Source organism: Ochlerotatus camptorhynchus, unplaced genomic scaffold (genome assembly GCF_037179485.1).
Source record: "Ochlerotatus camptorhynchus isolate MF236.1 unplaced genomic scaffold, CSIRO-AGI_Acam_v1.1 ptg000201l, whole genome shotgun sequence".
NCBI lineage: Eukaryota > Metazoa > Arthropoda > Insecta > Diptera > Culicidae > Ochlerotatus > Ochlerotatus camptorhynchus.
The window spans coordinates 1950106-1971027 of NW_027040691.1; the positions used below are offsets into that span (position 1 = coordinate 1950106).

The 20922-nt window shown below is 39.7% G+C and overlaps 1 protein-coding gene across 1 annotated transcript; it reads left to right on the plus strand.

Annotated features, from left to right (window-relative positions):
* Positions 1 to 3515: 3515 nt before the first annotated feature.
* Positions 3516 to 20484, plus strand: LOC135702851 (histone H3-like). The gene is made up of 2 exons (XM_065223892.1): positions 3516 to 3634; positions 20046 to 20484. The coding sequence occupies exons 1-2, from the start codon at positions 3516 to 3518 to the stop codon at positions 20482 to 20484; spliced, it is 558 nt and encodes a 185-aa protein (XP_065079964.1).
* The last annotated feature ends 438 nt before the right edge of the window (positions 20485 to 20922 follow it).

The window sequence follows — 20922 nt, forward strand, 5'->3', positions numbered from 1 at the left end:
TACAACTCAATGCTCTTGGTGGTGTGTAAAAGAGGCAGTACGCAGTGTAGTGTTGCGTTTAGACATGCCTGGCACAGACTCACAGGAACAAAATTCAGGTAGCTCAGAATAGAGTGCTGAGGATGGTTCTTGATCGTCCTTTCGACACTAGAATAACAAATTTACATGAAGAGGCAGGCATTGCCAAAATAGATTCCAAAATTAACGAAATTAAGACTAAATTTGCACAAAAATGTAATTTATCAGAACATGCTTTGATAAGCAATTTGTATATAGTAGGTTAGGTGTACATAGTAGTTGTAGGTTAGTTGTAGTTGTAAATAGTAGTTATAAGTAGTCTCCTTTTTCCAATTCAAATTAAACCAATCCCACCAAGGTGGTCATACTTTAAAATAGGCCTGATAGGACTAGGAACTGTAAATAATAATTAAAATCCCAAATGTACTAAAGTTGAAAAGACGCATCTGTGTCACTTGAAAATTCATACATGTAAACCACACAATCACAAGAAATAAAGATCATTTAAACGGCAAAAAAAAAAATGTTTTGCACTGCACTGTCCTCTGTGAACAGTTATTGGAAAACAAATTATGTGTAGTTTCCGATCGATGCCACCGCCAACAACAGCAGTGACATCTGATGGAGCATGAAAGCAGAAGCAGAATCTGCTATTTATCAATTTTATTCAGATGAACGCGTCATTGGGACGGTACTAATGAATATTTTTGGTTGCTTTTGAAAATTTAGTTGATTACTGAATTTATGTATGAGCCAAAATTAGAGGCATAATGTTGAGGTAATTAATTGATTATTGAATTAGCACTCATACCATGAAAAAGCAGCCTGTTTGTGAGTTTTTGCCTGTTTTCAAGTAAGGAGTTATCATAAAGAAACAATTTGCTAGCTGGTATTACCCGGCGACTTTACAAATAAATACAATCAAACAAAATCATCATGCAGAACGAGGATTTGTTTCACTTCATATTTCACAAAATTGCTTTCGAGTGTTATGACATCGTTTCCCGCAAAGTTTACATTTTGACATAGGATTACGTCTCTTGGCAATATATTGGGGATGCAATTAAAAAAAAAAAAAAAAAACAAAATCGACCGTGTTACCAAAAGTGGTCAGGTGTTGACCACTTATAACTCTGTCAATAGCGGATGGATTTTAATTCTTAACAAGCCAATTGATTGGTAATTTTTCTTCAAAGCTGCTAAATTCAATACTTCATCAATTTTCATTTAGGTTACTATTGAAAATTACACAAATGTCCAATTGTGGAAATGGTTATCAAAATTATCACCGATTGCCTGCAAAAAGTGGTTTCCCTAACATAGTCGCCAAATATTGATACCGAGCACGTAATCCTACGTCAAATCTACGGTCGAGTCTTGGATACAACCTCTTACTTTTTTTTTTTCGAATTCGTGTATTTATTCTTTTCTTGGTGCTGGCGTTCTGCCTTCCGGAGGATGCACGCGAATGAGGTGTTAAGTTGGGTTTAGACAGGGCAAGTCAATTGATCAAGTCAGTTGAATTCAATTGAACGTGTAAACCATGCCATTCAACTTACTTGATCAACTCACTTGAATTGAAAAAAAGTTGAACCAGGCTCAACTTTTCAAGCCAATAGAATTCAACTGAGTTGATCATTTGACTTGCCTAGTCTAAACCCAGCTTTAGGCAGAAATTCGGTGCAAATGAAAAACTTCGCATGTCATTCAAAATGTTGTGTTCGATTGTAAAAACAACGCGGAAGATTTTTTCGATTACCGCGAGAGAACAAACCGGTGCTTTTTAGGAGGCAAAATTTGGTGAGATCCATCTGATTAAAAATCAATCATCAATGCATATTTCCATATATTAATAAATACGCGAGAGATTTCGAAACATCCCATTTCGAAATCTGGAAGTGTGTTTTGGCACTGCAAATTATTCATTGTTATTCATATGATAACGGTAGTGTGTACATGCGGGGCTTATTGTATGTGAAAGTAATCTCGGAATGGACTTGAACAACCAGGCATTCTGAAATGGGTTGCTGAATCTGCAGTAGAGCTATCGCTTTCTAACTCCCGGACTGAACATGCTTTAAACTATTACATCAAGGATTGTTGTAAGCAAATTTCTTCCATAATACCACTGCCGGCCAGTGGGGGTTAGATCGAATACACGAATACACACACAGTCCCAATTTTTTTTTTCGAGTACAAAAATCTGTACTTGTGGCATCGCTCAAGAGCTGTGGGGGGAACAGGGTGTTGTAATGTTGTTGCACCCAACAGCCCATATCCAGTTCCAATCATGAGGAAAGCAAATTAAATTTGTACTACCATTACCGGACGATGAACGGAATGTCATATTCATGTAACGCCTTACGAAGAGATGCGCTCGTAAAAATAAATATTATTGCCTTCGCCCTGAAGCGGTGGGATCAAACATGATAAGCGAAGCCCCCATCGGGTGCACGGCCATTAGCAGTCGAAGATAAGCGAGAAACCAGCTTGCAGTTCATTATATCACTATGCTGACCTATGATGGCTCAGGACCATTGAATATTTCAAAAAAAAAAAATGGATCGCTTTACCAAATGGCATCTTGATCCGGTCAGGAGCATAGTCTTCTGTAATATCATTTAGCAGCGAACTGTAATGCAGCGTGATAATTCATAACACCATCGGGCATTGCGTGTCTTCGATCGTGTGGGGTGATGAGAAGGTGCATAGTAGGGTTGCGATCTAATGTCTGTGCACATAAATATCAGAGCCGCCAACGTTGACGATGTCGACGGGGATCAGATTAACGACATCCACACACAGGACGGGCTAATGTTGATAAGCATTGATGGCGGCTAGTGGTCCTCCTCGATATGTGTCTGAAAGATAGAGACTGAGAAAGTGAAAGTGAATCATTTTATTTTTGTTACAACCGATAACTGGATTGCATGTTTGTAACATTTTGTTGCGTGGAATAACCGATTGCCGCACAATGCAAAATATATTAAAAACTCCTGAAATTAACAACCATTCCAGTTGGGACTCAACAGCTATGAAGGAGAATTGTAATATTCGAGATCGCCGGCATATCAATGTCCAGTAAACAACTGGCTCCTCCTCGTATTCAAGTAGCGAGAAAGTGTGAACCCGCGCGCGCAGACCCTCTCGTTGTTTCGCCTTGTCACATTTGGCCGACGGCCCAGCTGCTTGAAGTCACCAACGAAAGCCCCTCCGGTGATATCGGATGGCGATGACCTACTTCCTGTTCCCCTGGTTTCCTGAGAGGTGATGCTGAGCAGCGGCTCCATCCATACGACCCAGGCCAGGCGTCGTTTATCAATTTATATGCTAAAGGTTTCTTGTGCTTGTTGCCAATTCGAGTGCTTTTTTGTTGTTGTTTGCTTTCCACTTTTTTGGACTGTGCGCAGTTCTTCGGCCATCCCCTGGCACCGAGGAAACAACATATGAGTGATAGTGTCACATTCATATCTGTCCGGGCAGAGCTTTCGCAGTAGATGCCAACCAGCTATTCGATTCGGAGTTCAGTGAACCTGCTGGATGCTGGATGCATGGAAACAACGGAACATATTGGACAGACACGCGAGAAGCTGTGCTGGAACGGGATGGGCGTAAGGTTCGTAGTGTGCGGCATCAACATTGCACCATACCGGTCCCGGTCGGTCGGTCGGTGTCGTAAAGCGTCGGAGATGGTTTTGATAAGAGACCTATGGTTTGTTTTCCCTAGGGCATGATCGAAGAAAGTGAATTTATACCTGTCTGGAGGTTGCGAACTGGAAACTCGAAACCGATTCCTACAAGGCAACGCGCACTGAGGGGTACCTGGTGCAGCTTGGTTTGAAACTTGTTTGCCCATAATCAATCAAGTTCGATCAAAAACCAAAACTTTGTTCATTTTAACACTGTCGTAACCCCCATCCTCAACCAATGCAAAGCTTAAACTCCCCCGAAAAAAAAAATAACTCAAACTTCCACTCCTCTCAAAAGATATTCATCATCGTCCGAATCTGCACGCCTTCTTTTGTTAATAACAGGTTTTCGCTGAATATCATTTTTCCCGAAAATCCAACGTGAAGCACGACCCTGTTTGACCACCCGCTCCAGAGTTGCAGGAGAAATGCGCGCACAGTCGGACATCAGGAACAGGGATGCTAGATGATTTAGTAGGAAAGTCTTCGAAGGTTATAAAATGTCTGTTGAGTTGTTTTTGACCAAACATCCCGAATAAAAAAAAAAAAAAACCATTCAATAAATGATACAAACAACAATATTGATATAATACTGTAAACTATAAGTTCTATTGTAATTGTGTTTTACTCGGTTTTACTAGTTAAGTTTTTCATACACACTTAGAATTTTTATGAAAGCAAGCCCATTTAAAGTATAACTCTATAATGTGAAGGAGCTTGAGATTGAAATCGGTCTCCACAAGGCCACCGGGCTCGTTATTTCACAAAACAATTACGAGCAAGTTCCAGTTCAACCTGCTGTTACTAGATTTCGATCCCGGCGGCGACACCACCAACCTCACAACTATTCTTGAGAAGGATTTGTTATCGATCTCCGATCAACACGTCTTTCCCAAAACTCGAATGATATATATTTTACGAACTCGTTTCGCTAACCGAATTTCAAAACGCTTTATCTCATATTAATAAAAAAAATCCGATTTACACTAAAACTCATTGCATAGTTGGAGATGCTTAACGTCATATATCAGACTTAAAGTTGTCATTTTATTCGATAGATGAGGAGATGAAAGTATAGAGTTGATAGTTCCGTTTGAGTACGGCAGTGTGAAAAATTGTATATGGGTCATTCCAGCTCAAGTGAGTACAGAATTTAAAAAATTTGTGGTCGATGTCACTGATTTGAGCCAAAACGGTTATTTTGGCATTCTGAACAAACATCTTTTTTGATTTTGTTCTGAAATGCCTTGATCCCTCTTGGTTACAACCCTGGATTTTCGAGATTAAAAAAAATCAACTCTCAGAAGAGATTACTCCACAACCAAATAAGCTATTCGTGATCTTAGAACGTCAACCAATATTTTTGGTTCATCTTCTGAAATAGAATACCTTTTTGCCGTTACTTTGTCACCAGATATAGGCACAAAACTGTGGAATTTATGTGTGCCAGATATTGTCTTTGTGCTACACACTTAGAAAAAATCATGTAAATTTAGGTGCTCTGAGAGTGACATATACGAGCGTCAATTTTGACATATTTAAATTTAAGTCATAACAGACGCGAAATATAGCTCAATCAAACGTACTTTTCGTCGATCAACGAACTTTTCAGTCATGACGTGTTTGTTTACGTTTAATCTTTTATGTTAAAGATGGATTCCATCACGTGTAAAATTAGTTATTTCTAATCGATTCACCCCTCGAAACATAGGAAAATCCACTAACCCCTCATGTTTTCTGTCAAACTTTCATAGCGAATCAAAACAAACATAGTGTAGTACTGGAATTTCGACTAGATCACGTTAATCGATTTGCTTGGGACCAATAGGCTAGTCAAGTAGTGAGCCAATTTAAAATCGGTAGTTTCGTATTGATTGTTGATTATACTCGCTTTCTGAAAAGAGAAGAAGGAAAGGAATAGGAGAAGGAGAAAGCGAAAAGGATTATGCAAACTCTATCAACATAAGCAATATTTTTGATTTGAAATATACAATATAGAAATGCATAACGGCGGTGGTCACTACCCGAGTCTTGTCACTATTATCAAGTCATAAAAAGTAACAAGAACTAAAATGTTATCCTTTTATTACTGGAAAATCCTGATTCCGTAGTTTGAAGTTGTCACAACTAGGGTTCGGTGGTAGATCTTATACCAGTAACGCACCACAAAAAGGTGATCCCACAACGTTACTGGTTTAAAAGATAAAAATTTACAAAGTGGAACGAACTCACCAAGTTTAGCCAATTGAACCAAAAGGTACACTACCGATCATAAGTTTAAGGACACCCCCAAAAAACCATACAAATATGTTTTGTTCAATGATCTCTCATTTTACGTTCAATTTCCGATCTCCATTGGTTATTTTAATGGTATGAATGGTATAGCATAAGTGTTCTATTACTTTTATTTCAAAATTTGGCCAACTCAATTCTGAGAAAATCAGTCACGATTCTTCAGAGTAAATTTTGAAAAATATTGTAACTTTGGGTGAACTTTTAGCACACAAAATTTGAAAATTATATTGAACAATTTGCCTACGAGGAAAGTTCAATTCAATACCTTTCAAATGATCTAAAGAGAAAGCAAATTGGACGTAGAGACAGAGATGTGAACATAACAAATTTGTCATGTTTTTTTGGGTGTCCTTAAACTTATAATCGGGAGTGTATGTGATGATGTGTTAATCAACATAAACTAGTCCGGTTTATGTATTTGAGCGAAATGTTTTCCCATGATTTGAGATTAAAAATGTTCGGATGTATGTAGTCGATTTTTGATGCACACTTAGAAATAACTAATTTGGCAAGTGACGGAATCCTTCTTCTTCTTCTTTTTCGCATTTCAAGCTTATTGCGTATGGCATTATTAGCTTATTGCGTGCTCTCAACTTAGTGTTCTAGATGCACTTCCACAGTTATTAATTGAGAGCTTTCGATGCCTGTACCATTTTTGCATTAGTATAATTGTGTGGCAGGTACAATCATACTCTATGCCCAGGGAAGTCGAGGACCGGACCGGGAATCGAACCCAGCCACCTCCAGCATGGTCTTGCTTTGTAGCTGCGCCTTTACCGACTGAGCTAAGGGAGGCCCCTAAAAATGACGTGACGGAATCCATCTTTGACATGAAAAATGAGACGTAAACAAGCATCTCATGTAATATTACGTACCGTAAAACGGGGTAGCATTGATAGTTTTTTAAAGTATATTCTAAATATTTTTTACGGCAATGAATGTTTTTCAAATTTTATATTTTTAAAACAAGTACTGAGGATCTAAGAGTCAATTCGTTAGTGATATGTTTAACGAAAATTAAAGCATTTGCATTTTTTTTTTAGTTTTGTGACCGAACTTCAGTTTTTTGATTTGGAGTTACTTTGATAATGCTCGATGAATGTAGAAAAAAATTGGTGAAACTCAAACAATTTAGTTCTTTAAATATGAAACTTTGAATGAGTATATAATCAGAAAATATCATAAGCAATAAAAATACCACATTGAATTGGTGATGGCTATATAGAAAATAAATTTCATAAGTAATGGTTTGAGTGCTTTTTCAAACAGGCGAAAACGCGAAAATTGTTTTTTAATATGTTTGTAAAATATGTAACACATACTATATAAAAACTGTATACAATATCAACGGAAATACCCTTAGCTACAATATCGAACCAATGTTTCTAGTTTGAAAAAAGCGCAGCGACTAAATTTCTAGACTAACATTTGAAAAGGGCGTAATTCCAAAATGACCATATCGAGAAAATCGCTTCTGAATTTTGATGACCTAAAAATTAATCCTATTTCACGACTTTCCATTTTCTGGATGATTTTATAAGCTTGGCATATAGTTAATAGTGTAATCTATCATCATGCATCACTAAAAACTAAAAAAAAGTTTTCTTTGTCGTGAAATCGAGAAGAAAACATCATACGCCCTGATAATTTCATACATGTTGTTACCCCCCGGATCTTCCACCCTTTGAACTGCCAACACTGGTGATACGCCGTGGAAGTACATCCTCGGGATTTTTTGTTTTCTTTTTGTTCGTTGTTTACACGTGAACTATCAATCGGATGCATTTCAAATGAATCGGGCGTGACTAGATACTACAGACTCAACACGTTTGACATATTAAAACGATATAATTCGTAGTTCTGGTGCAAGGCGTAACAACCAGATGCATCATAGAGTTGAAAGTTGGAAATACGCCATGTAAGAAGAAACGTTTTTGATGATTTGAAGTGATATTTTCTTCTACTTTTTCGTGTTTATCGAGTAGTTTGTGAACTATTCTCTCTATATGTGGCAAAATATGGTTTGTTTACATTTTGGCTCTTCCGCCCCTTTCAAATGTTAATCTAGATTTAATCTTTACATTATAATATCAAAGTTACCCGCATTATCAAAGATACCCCGTTTTACGGTACCCCGAGACTGAAAAGTTCGTTGCTCGACGAAAAGTACGTTTGATTGAGCTATATTTCGCGTCTGTTATGACTCAAATTTATGTCAAAATTGAGGCTTGTATATATCGCTCTCAGAGCACCTAAATTTATATTAATTTGTCTAAGTGTATGTGCTTTGGCAAGCCTTTTCGTGACCAATTCTCGCGTCACTTTTCAAATAGACCAATGTAATAAATGTAAACAAATCGAGTTAAGCGATACAAACTATTGCTCTTCTATCATTGTATGTGATACAAAAACATACATCCAAATTTACTTTCATTTATTTAAGATAATCATTGATCAAAAATTGTCCAATGCACAGTTTGAAATGATGGGTACATGATTGTTACTTCGGTCATTCGGACTGCCTAACATGATTGGTGCTCATTATCCAAAGGCGGGGCCAATCTAAAGTTAGGTACTATACTCTGAAATCTGTGAAAGGGAATCTAGTATCATGTAGACAAAACGTCCAATGTAACACTCATTGATTATGTCATTGAGAAAAAACGTCCAATGTAACACTCATTGATTATGTCATTGAGAAAAGTCGTCCAATGTAACATGTCCGATGTACAACTCGACTTGTCAAAACGTCCTATGTGGTTTTTTCTATGTTGTAGCATGAAATTCAAAGTAAAATTGTGATTTTACCGTTTCTTCTGAATTTTTAACGTTATTATACACTGACTACATTGAAAATAGTATTGAAAAATGTATTGTTTTTAAACAGTTAAAATAATAATCTGTAGAACTTCAACTTCGATTTTTTCAAAATGGTGTATATGTTACATTGGTCTATTTGAAAAGTGACACGAGAATTGTCAGGTTCAGCGCTGCGACTCAACGCTGAGACGAATGATGGAACTACTCGTGGGACGAACTTGAACTAGATACAATGAGATGCAGCTCTCGCAGGACTTTTTTCTGTCTCAATGAACTCGTTGACAATCTAAAACTCGTCTCCTGGGTCTGGTTTTGACTAGATCAGTAACCGATTATAGATAAAAAAAAACTCCACGAAAAAAAAACGAACGTCACGATCACACGCACAGTCTACTCCTTCTCAAACCGTGGGCACATGATCAATCTCATACATGGATTCTCGGAAACAAAGTACAAACTGACAAAAAACGATAAAAAAGAACGATCTCACCAAGTCTGCAACAAGCCGCTGTGCCAATTTTCAGCGTAGCAATCCCAATTGGGGATGATCCATTTCTTGACAGGAACCAACATATACCATACTGGTTCATCTGTCTGAAATTCCACGAGTAATGTTCTCCTTTGATAGGTTCAGCGATCCACCACACCTCCATCATAATATCGGGAAGTCACGAGTTCGTTTGAGGCTCCGCCTTGGTTTCAAAACCATTTGTAAAAATACACGCTGTCCGGGGCTCAGAAGCAGGCATTGCAGTACAGCCCATATGAAGATGAACCACAAAAGAAATGTGGAACAAGCCAATTTGAGTATAACTGCTCAGACTTCATGGTTAAGATTCACACTTTATAAACTTCAGATCTCTATTAGCTTGACTTCTAGTTGTAGAGCCAATATCTTAATATCCTCAAAAAAAAAAAAAAAAAAAAAAAAATCACTCGAGCAGTACTCAAGCAGAGAAAAAAGTTAGAACAGCAAAAATAAACGTGACATTCGTTCACAAGCACAGCCTGCTATTCCATTTTCAAGTTTATTTTCTTTCTTATAATAAACTTCAAATGGATGTATTGTTGCTTGAGAATTATTCCAGTGATATTCTTGAGCAGCATTTTGGTTAATCAATGAATAATTTTCAGAAAAATCACAAATTTCTAGAATATTCCCATCCTTTACTGATTCTTTTTTATTTCTTAGAATGAAGGTGTTGGTTAATAATGTTAATGGTTAATGTTGACACGAAAGAAGATCTCAATTTAAATTTGATTCATACCTAATTCTTTATGGATAATTTTAGCTAAGAATGCTAAGTTGCTTTGCTATAGAAGTATCTGATTTTGCCTCAGTAGTAGACAATATAATCAATTATATTATTTTCTAATGATATAAGCCCTTTTCATATAAAATTCTCGATTAATCCAAGTGAGTAGTTGCTGATTAGACAAAATTGAATCACAAATTGAGCTCCATTGGGTTCTGAGATGATTTTGAGCTTCACTGGTTTAGTTTTGTGTGAAAATGGTACATTAATAAAATCAGTCCAGACATGAAAAAGTTTTTGTAAGAAAAACTTTTTTCCTTAAAAGTGCCCATGTCGCGATGTATGAACGGATGGTAGTAAACATAATTACCTATCTTGAGGCAAAGTTTCATCTAAATCAAAAATGGTAATTTTTTAAATCGACTTTAAATTTTAAAAATTGATTTTTTTCAGTGTTGGTCTAAAATGTATTTTTTTCAGTATTTTTTTTTCAAAAACTTGGACAATTTCCTAAAAGTCATCCATACAACACACTTTTGTAGGAGATGTAATTTTTCCATAATATTTTTTTGAAGAAAATCGGCAGAAAAAGTTTAGCCCTTCTCAAATGTTAGTCTAGATACATTTTGGAAAAACTGAGTATGCAAAAGTGCTTATTTAGTCAAAGTATGCACATCCAGAAAATTTAATTGAAATGTAAGAGGGTGTTGCCAGCCTCGATTTGATTTGGCGCGAAATGCGTCATCTGCTTTGTCTGTTATCATATTTTCACTATTGCAACTTCGGGTAATCTAATCTAATCTAATCTAACACAGCCAGTTCTTGAAAGCATCCTGGAAAATGATATATATTTCTACATCATTTTTCTTGTCTATTTGATATATGTTTCACATCGAAGATGCGTCAAACATATCAAAACGGCCAGGCCTACTGTGCAGCATTTAAGGGGCAAGATGATTCAGAGAACATCGGGCCTGTGCTACACGATGCTACAGAATCCAATAAATGGATGAAACGTGGACATCTCGTACCGTACGTTCCGATTTTGGTAATTATATGATTGGTTGGAAGTTGGAAGCATCAAAGCTAGAAAGGTTAAGTGATGCTCCATTTTCTTCTGACGGTTGGGGCATGAGCACTAAGTCTTGTCCTAGCCTTTTATGACTTATGGCTATAGCGCCATTACTCGCTTTCTGAAAAGAGAAAAGGGAAAGGAAAAGGAGAAGGACATAGGGAAAAGGATTATGTGAAATATATGAACATAAACAATATTTTTGATTTGAAATATACAATATAGAAATGCATAACGGCGGTGGTCACTACCCGAGTCTTGTCACTATTATCAAGTCATAAAAAGTAAGAAGGACTAAAATGTGATCCATTGATAACTGGAAAATCCTGATTCCGTAGTTTGAAGTTGTCACGACTAGGGTTCGGTGGTAGAGCTCATACCAGTAACGCACCACAAAAGGTTATCTCCCAACGTTACTGGTTTTTTAAAAGATAAAAATTATTAACTCACCAAGTTCAACCAATTGAACCTGAAGGCTGCTTGACATGTGTTGATGCAGCAGTCCAAATTGTAGACGAAGCTTGACGAAGATCCGGAGATGAACTAGTCCGGTTTATGGTAGTTTGCACAACTATGTCTTCCTTCGATTTGAGCTAAACAATGCATTGGCAAGCCTTTTCGGTGCCAATAGCCAGGTTCAACGCTGTGACTCAACGAATGATGGAACTAATTGTGGTGCCCGAGTACGGGCCTCGCCTATTTATGCTACGTTAGAGTCAGTACCTGGAGTCGGCCCTGGATCGAACTGTCAGACGAGGTAGATCTATGAGGTTCTGGTGTGTGCAGAAGAAGTGGAATAAAAATTATGTTGTTTGATTAAACAGTAAAACTGTGTTAATTATTTATTATGCAATTGAGAGCATTACATTGGCGACGAGGAATAACAACAGGTAACAATTGTAGTAGAGTGCCTATTCAAAATTTTTCAGCATTTAGAAGACAATTGAAACAACATCACTAATGGTTATGCGATGAAATTTTTTTTTTCATTTAGCTACGCCAAAAGATTGTTATCGGGTTATAACGATAGTTGCTGGACAGCGAAATAACACCGCAGAGGCGTACAAAGAAAAAAAAAACACCGCATTGGCGGACCCAGAAAAACCGCAGAGGCGAACTTAGGAAAAGGCCGCAGAGGCGGACACGTTACTGATTGCAGGACGTGGAAATTTATAACGGTTGCTTTAAAGCAGTAAATTTTCCGTCGTAAGAAAAGACAAAGGTCGTTCCTTCCCAAACAACAGCTGCCAGAGGGCAATTTGCAAGTAGGTATGGGTTAACATATGAGTACTTTAATGTACATAACCTAAGAATTGGTACGTTTATTTAGGGAAACGTTCGACGATCGAGAAGTGGGATATTCCCCAATTTAAGTTTAAATCATTCCCTCGCAATCTCATTCAAAATGAATGGATCAAATACAAGAGAAATCTTGATTACATTATCGCGGCAACGGGAAAAACAGACCGCACACGAATTAAGAATATATTTTTGGCAAAAGCTGGACCAGACCTGCAAGAGGTCTTCGCTTCCATTCCCGGTGCAGATGTACAGGAAAACAAGCACAAAAGTGTTGATCCATTTGCGGTAGCAATAAGCAAGCTGGATGAATATTTTTCGCCGAAACAACACGAGACATTTGAACGGAACACCTTTTGGACACTGAAGCCAGAGTCGGAGGAAACTTTAGGAAAGTTCATGTTACGATGTCAAGACCAAGCTGCTAGGTGCAACTTTGGTAGCAATGCAGAGGAAAGTCGTGCCATCATTGAAATTGACAAGGTAATTCTATACGCACCGAGTGATCTTAAAGAACAGCTGCTTCAAAAGGATGTTCTGAAACTGGACGACGTTACTAAAATTGTCAGCTCGTACGAGTCAGCAGGCGCAATCGATTAACCTTCCGGGAACAAGTTTCTCCAGTGAGCCGGATTTCACATTGACGTCGAGTGTCAACAAGATCAAACAATGGTCGAGTAAAGAATGTACACGATGTGGCCGTAGTGGCCATTCTGCGAATGATCCTGCTTGTCCCGCGTGGTCCAAGGAATGTATCAAATGCAAAAAACATCGGTCATTTTGCTGCTCAATGCCGATCTCTCTCTACAGGGAAACGCAAGCGGTTTCCGAAGCAAGAATCGCGGTGGTCAAATAAACGTTTCAAGTCGTACCAAGTTAACGAGATCGAAACATCAGGTGACAAGGAAGGTAAAAACTTTCTGTTCAGCATTAGTGATGGAGGTGAGCTGATTCGGATCAAGTTCGGCGGGGTAGTATTACAGGTACTCGTGGACTCTGGATGTAAGAAAAACATTGTTGACGAACAATCTTGGAAGTACATCAAAGTGAATGGAGCAAAGATATGGAACCAAACAAAGAACTGCAATGAGGTATTTCTGCCGTATGGAGAAAATGCGAAGCCGTTAACACTTTTGGGAAAGTTTGACACAACTGTATCAATAGATGACGCTGGTAGGATTCTCGAAACGGTCGCTACATTTTATGTAGTCAAAGGCGGTCAGCAGTGCCTACTAGGTCGAGTCACAGCTACAGACTTGGGTGTCTTATTTATCGGATTACCGAGTTATCAAGGGTATTCAGGTAAAGATACCGATAGACGAATCTGTATCACCAGTATGTCAACAACCTAGGCGGCCTCCCATCGCACTCATGACGAAAGTTGAAGATAAATTGAATTCGCTTCTGGTTCGGGATATAATAGAGCGTGTTGAAGGTGGCTGTTCTTGGCTCTCCATTGGTTACAGTGGTTAAAGACAACGGGGATCTTCGCTTATGCGTGGATATGCGCAGAGCAAATGCAGCAATTTTGCGGGAACGACACATTATGCCAACAATAGAGGATTTTTTTTACCAAGATTCACGTCTGCAAAGTGGTTCAGCCGGCTCGATGTCAAAGAAGCGTTTCATCAGGTTGAGCTTGATAGCGAAAGTCGGTACATAACCACATTCATAACTCACATGGGCCTCTTTCGATACAAGCGTCTTATGTACGGCGTAGCTTGTGCCCCAGAGCTATTTCAAAGAATCCTTGAGCAAATTCTGAGTTCCTATAGCAAGAATGTGGTTAACTTCATTGACGACATTATAATTTTTGGCAGCACGGAACAAGAACACGATGAAGTGCTCAAAGCAGTATTGTCTACGTTGAATGAATATGGAATACTGTTGAATCAGAGTAAATGCGTGTTCAAGGTTTCTGAATTGGAATTTTTAGGGCATGTCATCTCTTGTGACGGCATCTACCCTTCGAACAGTAAAGTTGAATCCCTCCAAAGATTTCGAGCACCTACAACTTCGGAGGAAGTCCGGACTTTCCTTGGCTTGGTGACGTACATCGGTCGGTTTCTGCCAAACCTAGCAACGATTACCGCTCCACTACGAGAGTTAACTCACTCTGGGGTTAAATTTACCTGGGGCAAAGAACAACAGGTATCTTTCGCAAAGCTTAAAGAGATGATAGGGAACGTACAACACTTGCGATTCTTTGACAACATGTTGCGGACAAGGGTTATCGCTGATGCCTCACCTGTGGCTCTCGGAGCAGTTCTTATACAATTTGAAGGATCCACCGACGATGATCCTCGACCAATAGCTTATGCCAGCAAAAGTCTGACAATCACAGAGAAACGCTATTGTCAGACGGAAAAAGAAGCTCTGGCGCTGGTCTGGGCCGTGGAGCGTTTTTCCGTCTATCTTCTGGGACGCAAGTTTGAGCTGGAAACGGACCACAAACCCTTAGAGGCGATTTTCAAACCCACCTCTAGACCATGTGCGCGGATTGAACGGTGGGTGCTTAGGCTCCAGTCATTTTCGTTTATAGTCAAATATCGGAAAGGCACTAGTAATGTGGCAGATCCAATATCACGATTGGTTGAGGAACAACCACCGGAAGAGTTTGACCCTGAAAGCAAATTTATGGTGCTAGCGGTTCTGGAATCAGCGGCACTTGACGTGCAGCAGCTTGAAGAGATGTCCAGCACAGACGCGACTTTGGAGGCCGTAAAGCAGTGCTTACGCACCGGAAATTGCAAAGTCGTTTGCTCCTTTCAAGAACGAATTGGGGTTCGTCGGAGACCTGGTAGTCAGGGGAAACAAGCTGGTTGTTCCGGAATGCTTGCGATCACGAATGCTAGACCTGGCTCATGAGGGTCACCCGGGCGAATCGGAGATGAAACGACGATAGCGTGACCGAGTTTGATGGCCCGGGATGGACCGTGATGCAGAGAAAAAGGTTAAATCATGTGAAGGGTGTAGATTGGTGAGTATGCCCAATAGACCGGAGCCGATGTGTCGTCGCGTGATGCCTTCCAAGCCGTGGATTGAGGTGGCTTTAGACTTTCTCGGACCTATGCCGTGTGGAACGTACTTACTTGTAATTATCGACTACTTTAGTCGTTACAAGGAGGTGGAGACGATGACCAAAATAACGGCGAAAGAAACCGTAGAAAGACTTGACAGAATATTTAGCCGACTCGGTTACCCACAAACAATCACCTTAGATAATTTAAATGTTGGAATTGTGTTGAAAACCACAAATTCAATTTTTGGAAAAGTAAGACGTTCCTACAATCTCGTTCTAAGCGACAGGTAGGAAACGCTTCACATTCCCGATCAGGTACAAATTCCTCTGCTGTTAACAACGGTCAGCGAGGAACAAATTTTACATAATCACCCATGCTTCAAATTCTTCATCTATATATGCTGCCCTCGCTGCTAACAATGTTCAGCGAATACATGGAGCTACCTATGCAGCTATTGCAGCTGGTAGAAATCAAAATGGAAAATGGAAATTTTGATAATTTTGACTTAGGAAGCATTACATTAATTGACATGATCATTGATATTCTGAAAACTAACTAATCAATCGTCGAAAAACAGCCATTCTACGGCGGTGGAGATAAACATATCAATTGCATACTTGTGAACCCCGAATGGGCCGCGAGTATTTGGATACTCCTTGTACTAACTCTAGTGTAAAGAAACATTGTGAAAAGTAAAATGAATTTCGGTTCCGAAAACCAATGAATTTACAAAACAAACATATCTGCAAACCTGGCATCTCTGGCGAGCGCAGTCGGACATCAGGAAGGAACTCGTGCTGATATGAGTGACAACAACGACGGGGCGGCGCGGGCGGCAGCGGCCTGGGCTAAAGTGGCTGGAGTTTTTCGTTGACATGAATCGGAGGTTGAAAACGCAATTTTGGCTTGTGTGTTCGCGAAACATCGAGTGAGGAATTTCACCACCACGAGTGGAGGATTGTAATTTTCGCATCAAAAGTAAGGATGGACTGTTGTTAAGAAGACGAAGAAGAAGAAGCTGCTGCCAACGAGCTTGCTAGCTGCCTATAGGCTCTGGACAGGTTGGGCTGTTTGAATACATGCCGTATCATTATGATGGATACATGGCGGAAACAAGTTGCGGGAAGTTTTAATTTGCGAAAGTGATGCCCAGAAATGTGGGCAGTTTATGTAGGCATAAGGGACAGATGTGAGAGTGGAAAGGTGAAACAGTAATTTATGCTTATGATTCTCGTTTGCAGTTGATGCTATCATTTTACCAATGACGTAAATGTTGCTTTTGTTTATCAAACTGGTCCGAACTAAACCATGATCGGGGTACTGAGAATTCTTCCATGAACTTTTAGTTAAATCACCAAATTGAGTGGTTTTTGTTTATTGTTTTAAAATGGAGCTGTACCATCGGGTTAACCTAATTTTTTATATCTTAAAGTGGTTTGTTTACATGGACAGCTGAGAATGATAAATAGAAATGTATCAGGAGTAGATTAAAGCCCTCTAGTTAAAGTATGGACGACTGTCACCACAAAACTGAAAAAAGCTGTTCCAATCGAGCAAAGCGGTGCATTTTGACGGTTCGATTGGAACAACTTTTGACAGACGTCCATACTTTTACTGTAGGACTTTAGAGTTGATATATATATATCAATCATACTTCTTGGAGTATTTCTTGAAATGGACCCACTCTCAATAGAACAGTTGAACTGATTTCAGTTTCTGCGATCCCGAACCCGCGTTCGCTATGAAATGTAATGATGGATGACAGCCGAAATACCAAATCTTGGTAAACATCCAATTAGTCAACACACGGACCCCCTATCCTCAACGTCCATTTTCCGGTTCCAGTCTGCTTCGATTTATTATTTTTTGTCAACATTATTTTTCATAAGGCAAATCAATGAAATTCACACTCATTTCTTATGGCTAAAATTAATAAATGTTACTCGATTTTTTACGTTCTTTTGCCTGCGTGTGTTGCCAGTGTTGCCGAATTCCGGATAAAACATGAATTTTTCGAAAATTCAGCTAAAATTGGTACTGACTCTCATTTGAAGTTGTTTATTTGCTGAATTTTCAGTAAACTAGTTAGATGCCGTGTTAGTTCGGTAAAATTGTTAGCAGAAACTCAGCAAACAAATGAAATGTTGGCTGAGATCTCAGTAAACAGTTTTTGCCGAGATTTGCATAGCCGAGTTTGGTAGAAAAAAGTTGGAAGGGTTGTATACTAGATACGACCGCAGGGTTGGCGTTGGATAACGTCTGTTATGTGTTGTACTTAATTGTGTATATTATATTTTAGGAATATTCCATAATAACTCTTTTGCGATATCTTTCCCCAAAGCGCGTTCGGACAATTCAGGCGTTTTCATTAATTTCTTCTCTCGATTCCGGAAGTGCACGACGTATCTGGAACTACCACACCAAAATGTATGCAGAATATTGTCGGTACTGGATTAGTAGCGGTAACCAGCAGGACCTACGTTGATTTAAGCTTAACACCCGCAGATTGATGAACGCTCCATCACATCACTTCAACCTTTCACATTCTGGCAAGAAAGTCAATTCTAAAACACCTTTTAAATTTATATGGTGGTTCTGAGTCGATGATACTAAATTAACCCCCGAATCCGTACAGAGTACGTCCCTGCCGCTTCAGAGCGTAAACGACATCCATGGCGGTGACAGTCTTCCTCTTCGCATGTTCGGTGTAAGTAACGGCGTCACGAATAACGTTTTCCAGAAATACCTTCAGCACTCCTCTTGTTTCTTTGTAAATGAGACCGGAAATTCTCTTAACTCCACCACGACGAGCCAAACGACGGATTGCAGGTTTAGTGATGCCCTGGATGTTGTCACGCAACACTTTTCGGTGACGCTTGGCTCCTCCTTTGCCAAGTCCTTTTCCACCCTTGCCGCGTCCAGTCATTTTCTAGTATGATAATTGTAACGTCGATGAAGGTTGAAACGAAAGTGAACAAAAATGCCAAATTTTGGCTCTTTTATACCTACTCGAGGGTTAAATTCTTTTTGTTAGTTGTTGTGTTCTTGTTCTTTCATCGTTTCTGATTGGTTGAACACAGCAAACGCATGTTATAAAACAGAATGGAAGTGATTTTTAAAAATCATCCCGATCCGCAAACCTGGGAAAGACCCTTCACTACCGTCAAGCTACAGACCGATTAGCCTGCTCTCAGCGCTGAGCAAGCTGTTCGAAAAATTGATCCTCAGCCGACTAAACAAGTTTGTGGAGGAACATGACATTCTTCTTCCGGAACAGTTCGGGTTCCGCAAGGGGCATTCCACCAATCATCAGCTAGTGCGGGTGATGAATAACATCCGAAGTAACAAAGCTGTATCCAAGTCCACAGCCATGGCCTTGTTAGACGTCGAAAAGGCGTTTGACAATGTCTGGCACGACGGACTTATATACAAGCTTTGTAACTCCAACTTTCCACCATACCTTGTGAAAATCACCCGTAACTATCTCCAGCAAAGGTCGTTCAGGGTGTCGTTGAATAGTTCCCTTTCGGGACAATTTCCGATCCCAGCAGGTGTTCCGCAAGGGAGTCTGCTGGGACCACTGCTTTACAGCATCTACACGTCGGACATCCCTCCTCTAGGAGACGGTTGCGTGTTCTTTCTGTTCGCAGATGACACCGCGATAGCCGTCAAGGGTAGGATGCCTCGTGAAATTACGAACAAGCTGCAACGATGCCTTGACACCTTTACTGATTATGCCACCTCGTGGAAAATCAAAATCAACGCCTCGAAAACCCAAGCGATCATGTTCCTTCACAGACAATCACCAAAACTTAAACCGTCTCCCTCCTGTACCGTAATAATGGATGGTACAAGGGTCGAGTGGTCCACTGATGTTACTTATCTCGGGATGTTGTTCGATGAGAAGCTCCTGTTCCGCTCGCACATAGAGAAAACCCTAGTTAAGTGCTCCGCCTTGGTTAGGTGTTTGTATCCGCTCATTTGCCGCAGATCCCGCCTCTCAAGGCAAAACAAACTGGCTGTTTACAAACAGATCATAGCCCCCGCGATCTTATATGCCGCCCCGGTGTGGGAATCGTGCGCTCAGACCCACAGGAACAAAATCCAGGTTGCACAGAATAGAGTGTTGAGGATGATCCTAGATCGTCCATTCGACACAAGAATAGCAGACCTCCATCAAGAGGCAGAAATTCCCAAAGTAGATTCCAAAATTGATGATATGACAACTAAATTTATTCAAAAATGCAATCTTTCTGAACATGCTTTAATAAGCAATTTGTACATAGTAGGTTAAGTGTATATAGTAGAGTAGGTTAGTCTTAAGCTGTAAATAGTAGTATTAAGTAGATTCTCTTCAAATTCTAAAAACAAAACAAACCAATCCCACCAAGGTGGTCGACCGTGTACTAAGTCTAGGACTAATCCTGTAAAACAAATTTTAAATTTTGCCCATACCTAAAGATGAAGAAAGCAATTAAATCACTTAGTAAAAATTTATATGGTAATCGTCCAAGTTAAACTAAAATAAAGATCATTTAAACTAAACTAAAACTTTTTATTTTTTATTCCACAGTGTGCTTTCATTGAATACACATCACAACCAACAAAATGGCTCAGCGACCGCTCGCAAGTCTACTGGAGGAAAGGCTCCTCGCAAGCAGTTGGCAACGAAGGCCGCTCGCAAGAGCGCTCCAGCCACCGGAGGAATAAAGAAGCCCCATCGCTATCGGCCAGGCACCGTCGCCTTGCGTGAGATCCGTCGCTATCAGAAATCCACCGAACTGCTGATCCGAAAGTTGCCTTTCCAACGTCTGGTCCGTGAAATTGCCCAGGACTTCAAGACCGATCTGCGCTTCCAGAGCTCAGCTGTTATGTCTCTGCAGGAAGCTAGCGAGGCCTATCTGGTCGGTCTGTTCGAGGATACCAATCTGTGTGCCATCCACGCCAAGCGCGTCACTATCATGCCGAAGGACATCCAGCTGGCTCGTCGTATTCGTGGAGAACGCGCTTAATTACCCCGTCTAAATCTTAACAAAACCGGCCCTTTTCAGGGCCACCACAATAATTCAAAAGAGTTGAAGTGACCTTTAAAATTTAAAATCGTTCGTTCCGTTCTTGTCTAGATTAAGTAACGAAGTAGAACGTGTGCGGGGGTTTGTTTTCGAGATTTTGAAAACAAACACAGCCGGGTCCGGTATATGATTTGGAAATGAATTTCACTTTGCCCAATCCACTAGAAAATAACATGGTACTTTCTAAGCAAATTTTATTATGTTTTCAAGATTCTCGTTGTTAAGAATTTTAAAATTATTTATCGAGATAAAATATGGCTCTGCGAAGATTCAACTTTAGAAAATTAATCGTTAAACTCTTTCTTGATAATGTAGTGGCCCTGAAAAGGGCTATTTTTCCAACTCGCTCGGCGTAGTTGCCCTTGCGGAGCAGACGGT

What these genes read in the sequence shown, in the direction of transcription:
- LOC135702851 (XM_065223892.1), top strand. Translation starts at nt 3,516, where the DNA reads ATGCCAACCAGCTATTCGATTCGGAGTTCAGTGAACCTGCTGGATGCT. An exon ending in TGGAACGGGATGGGCGTAAG is followed by an intron (nt 3,635 to 20,045) that starts GTTCGTAGTGTG and finishes TTTATTCCACAG; the next exon opens with TGTGCTTTCATTGAATACAC.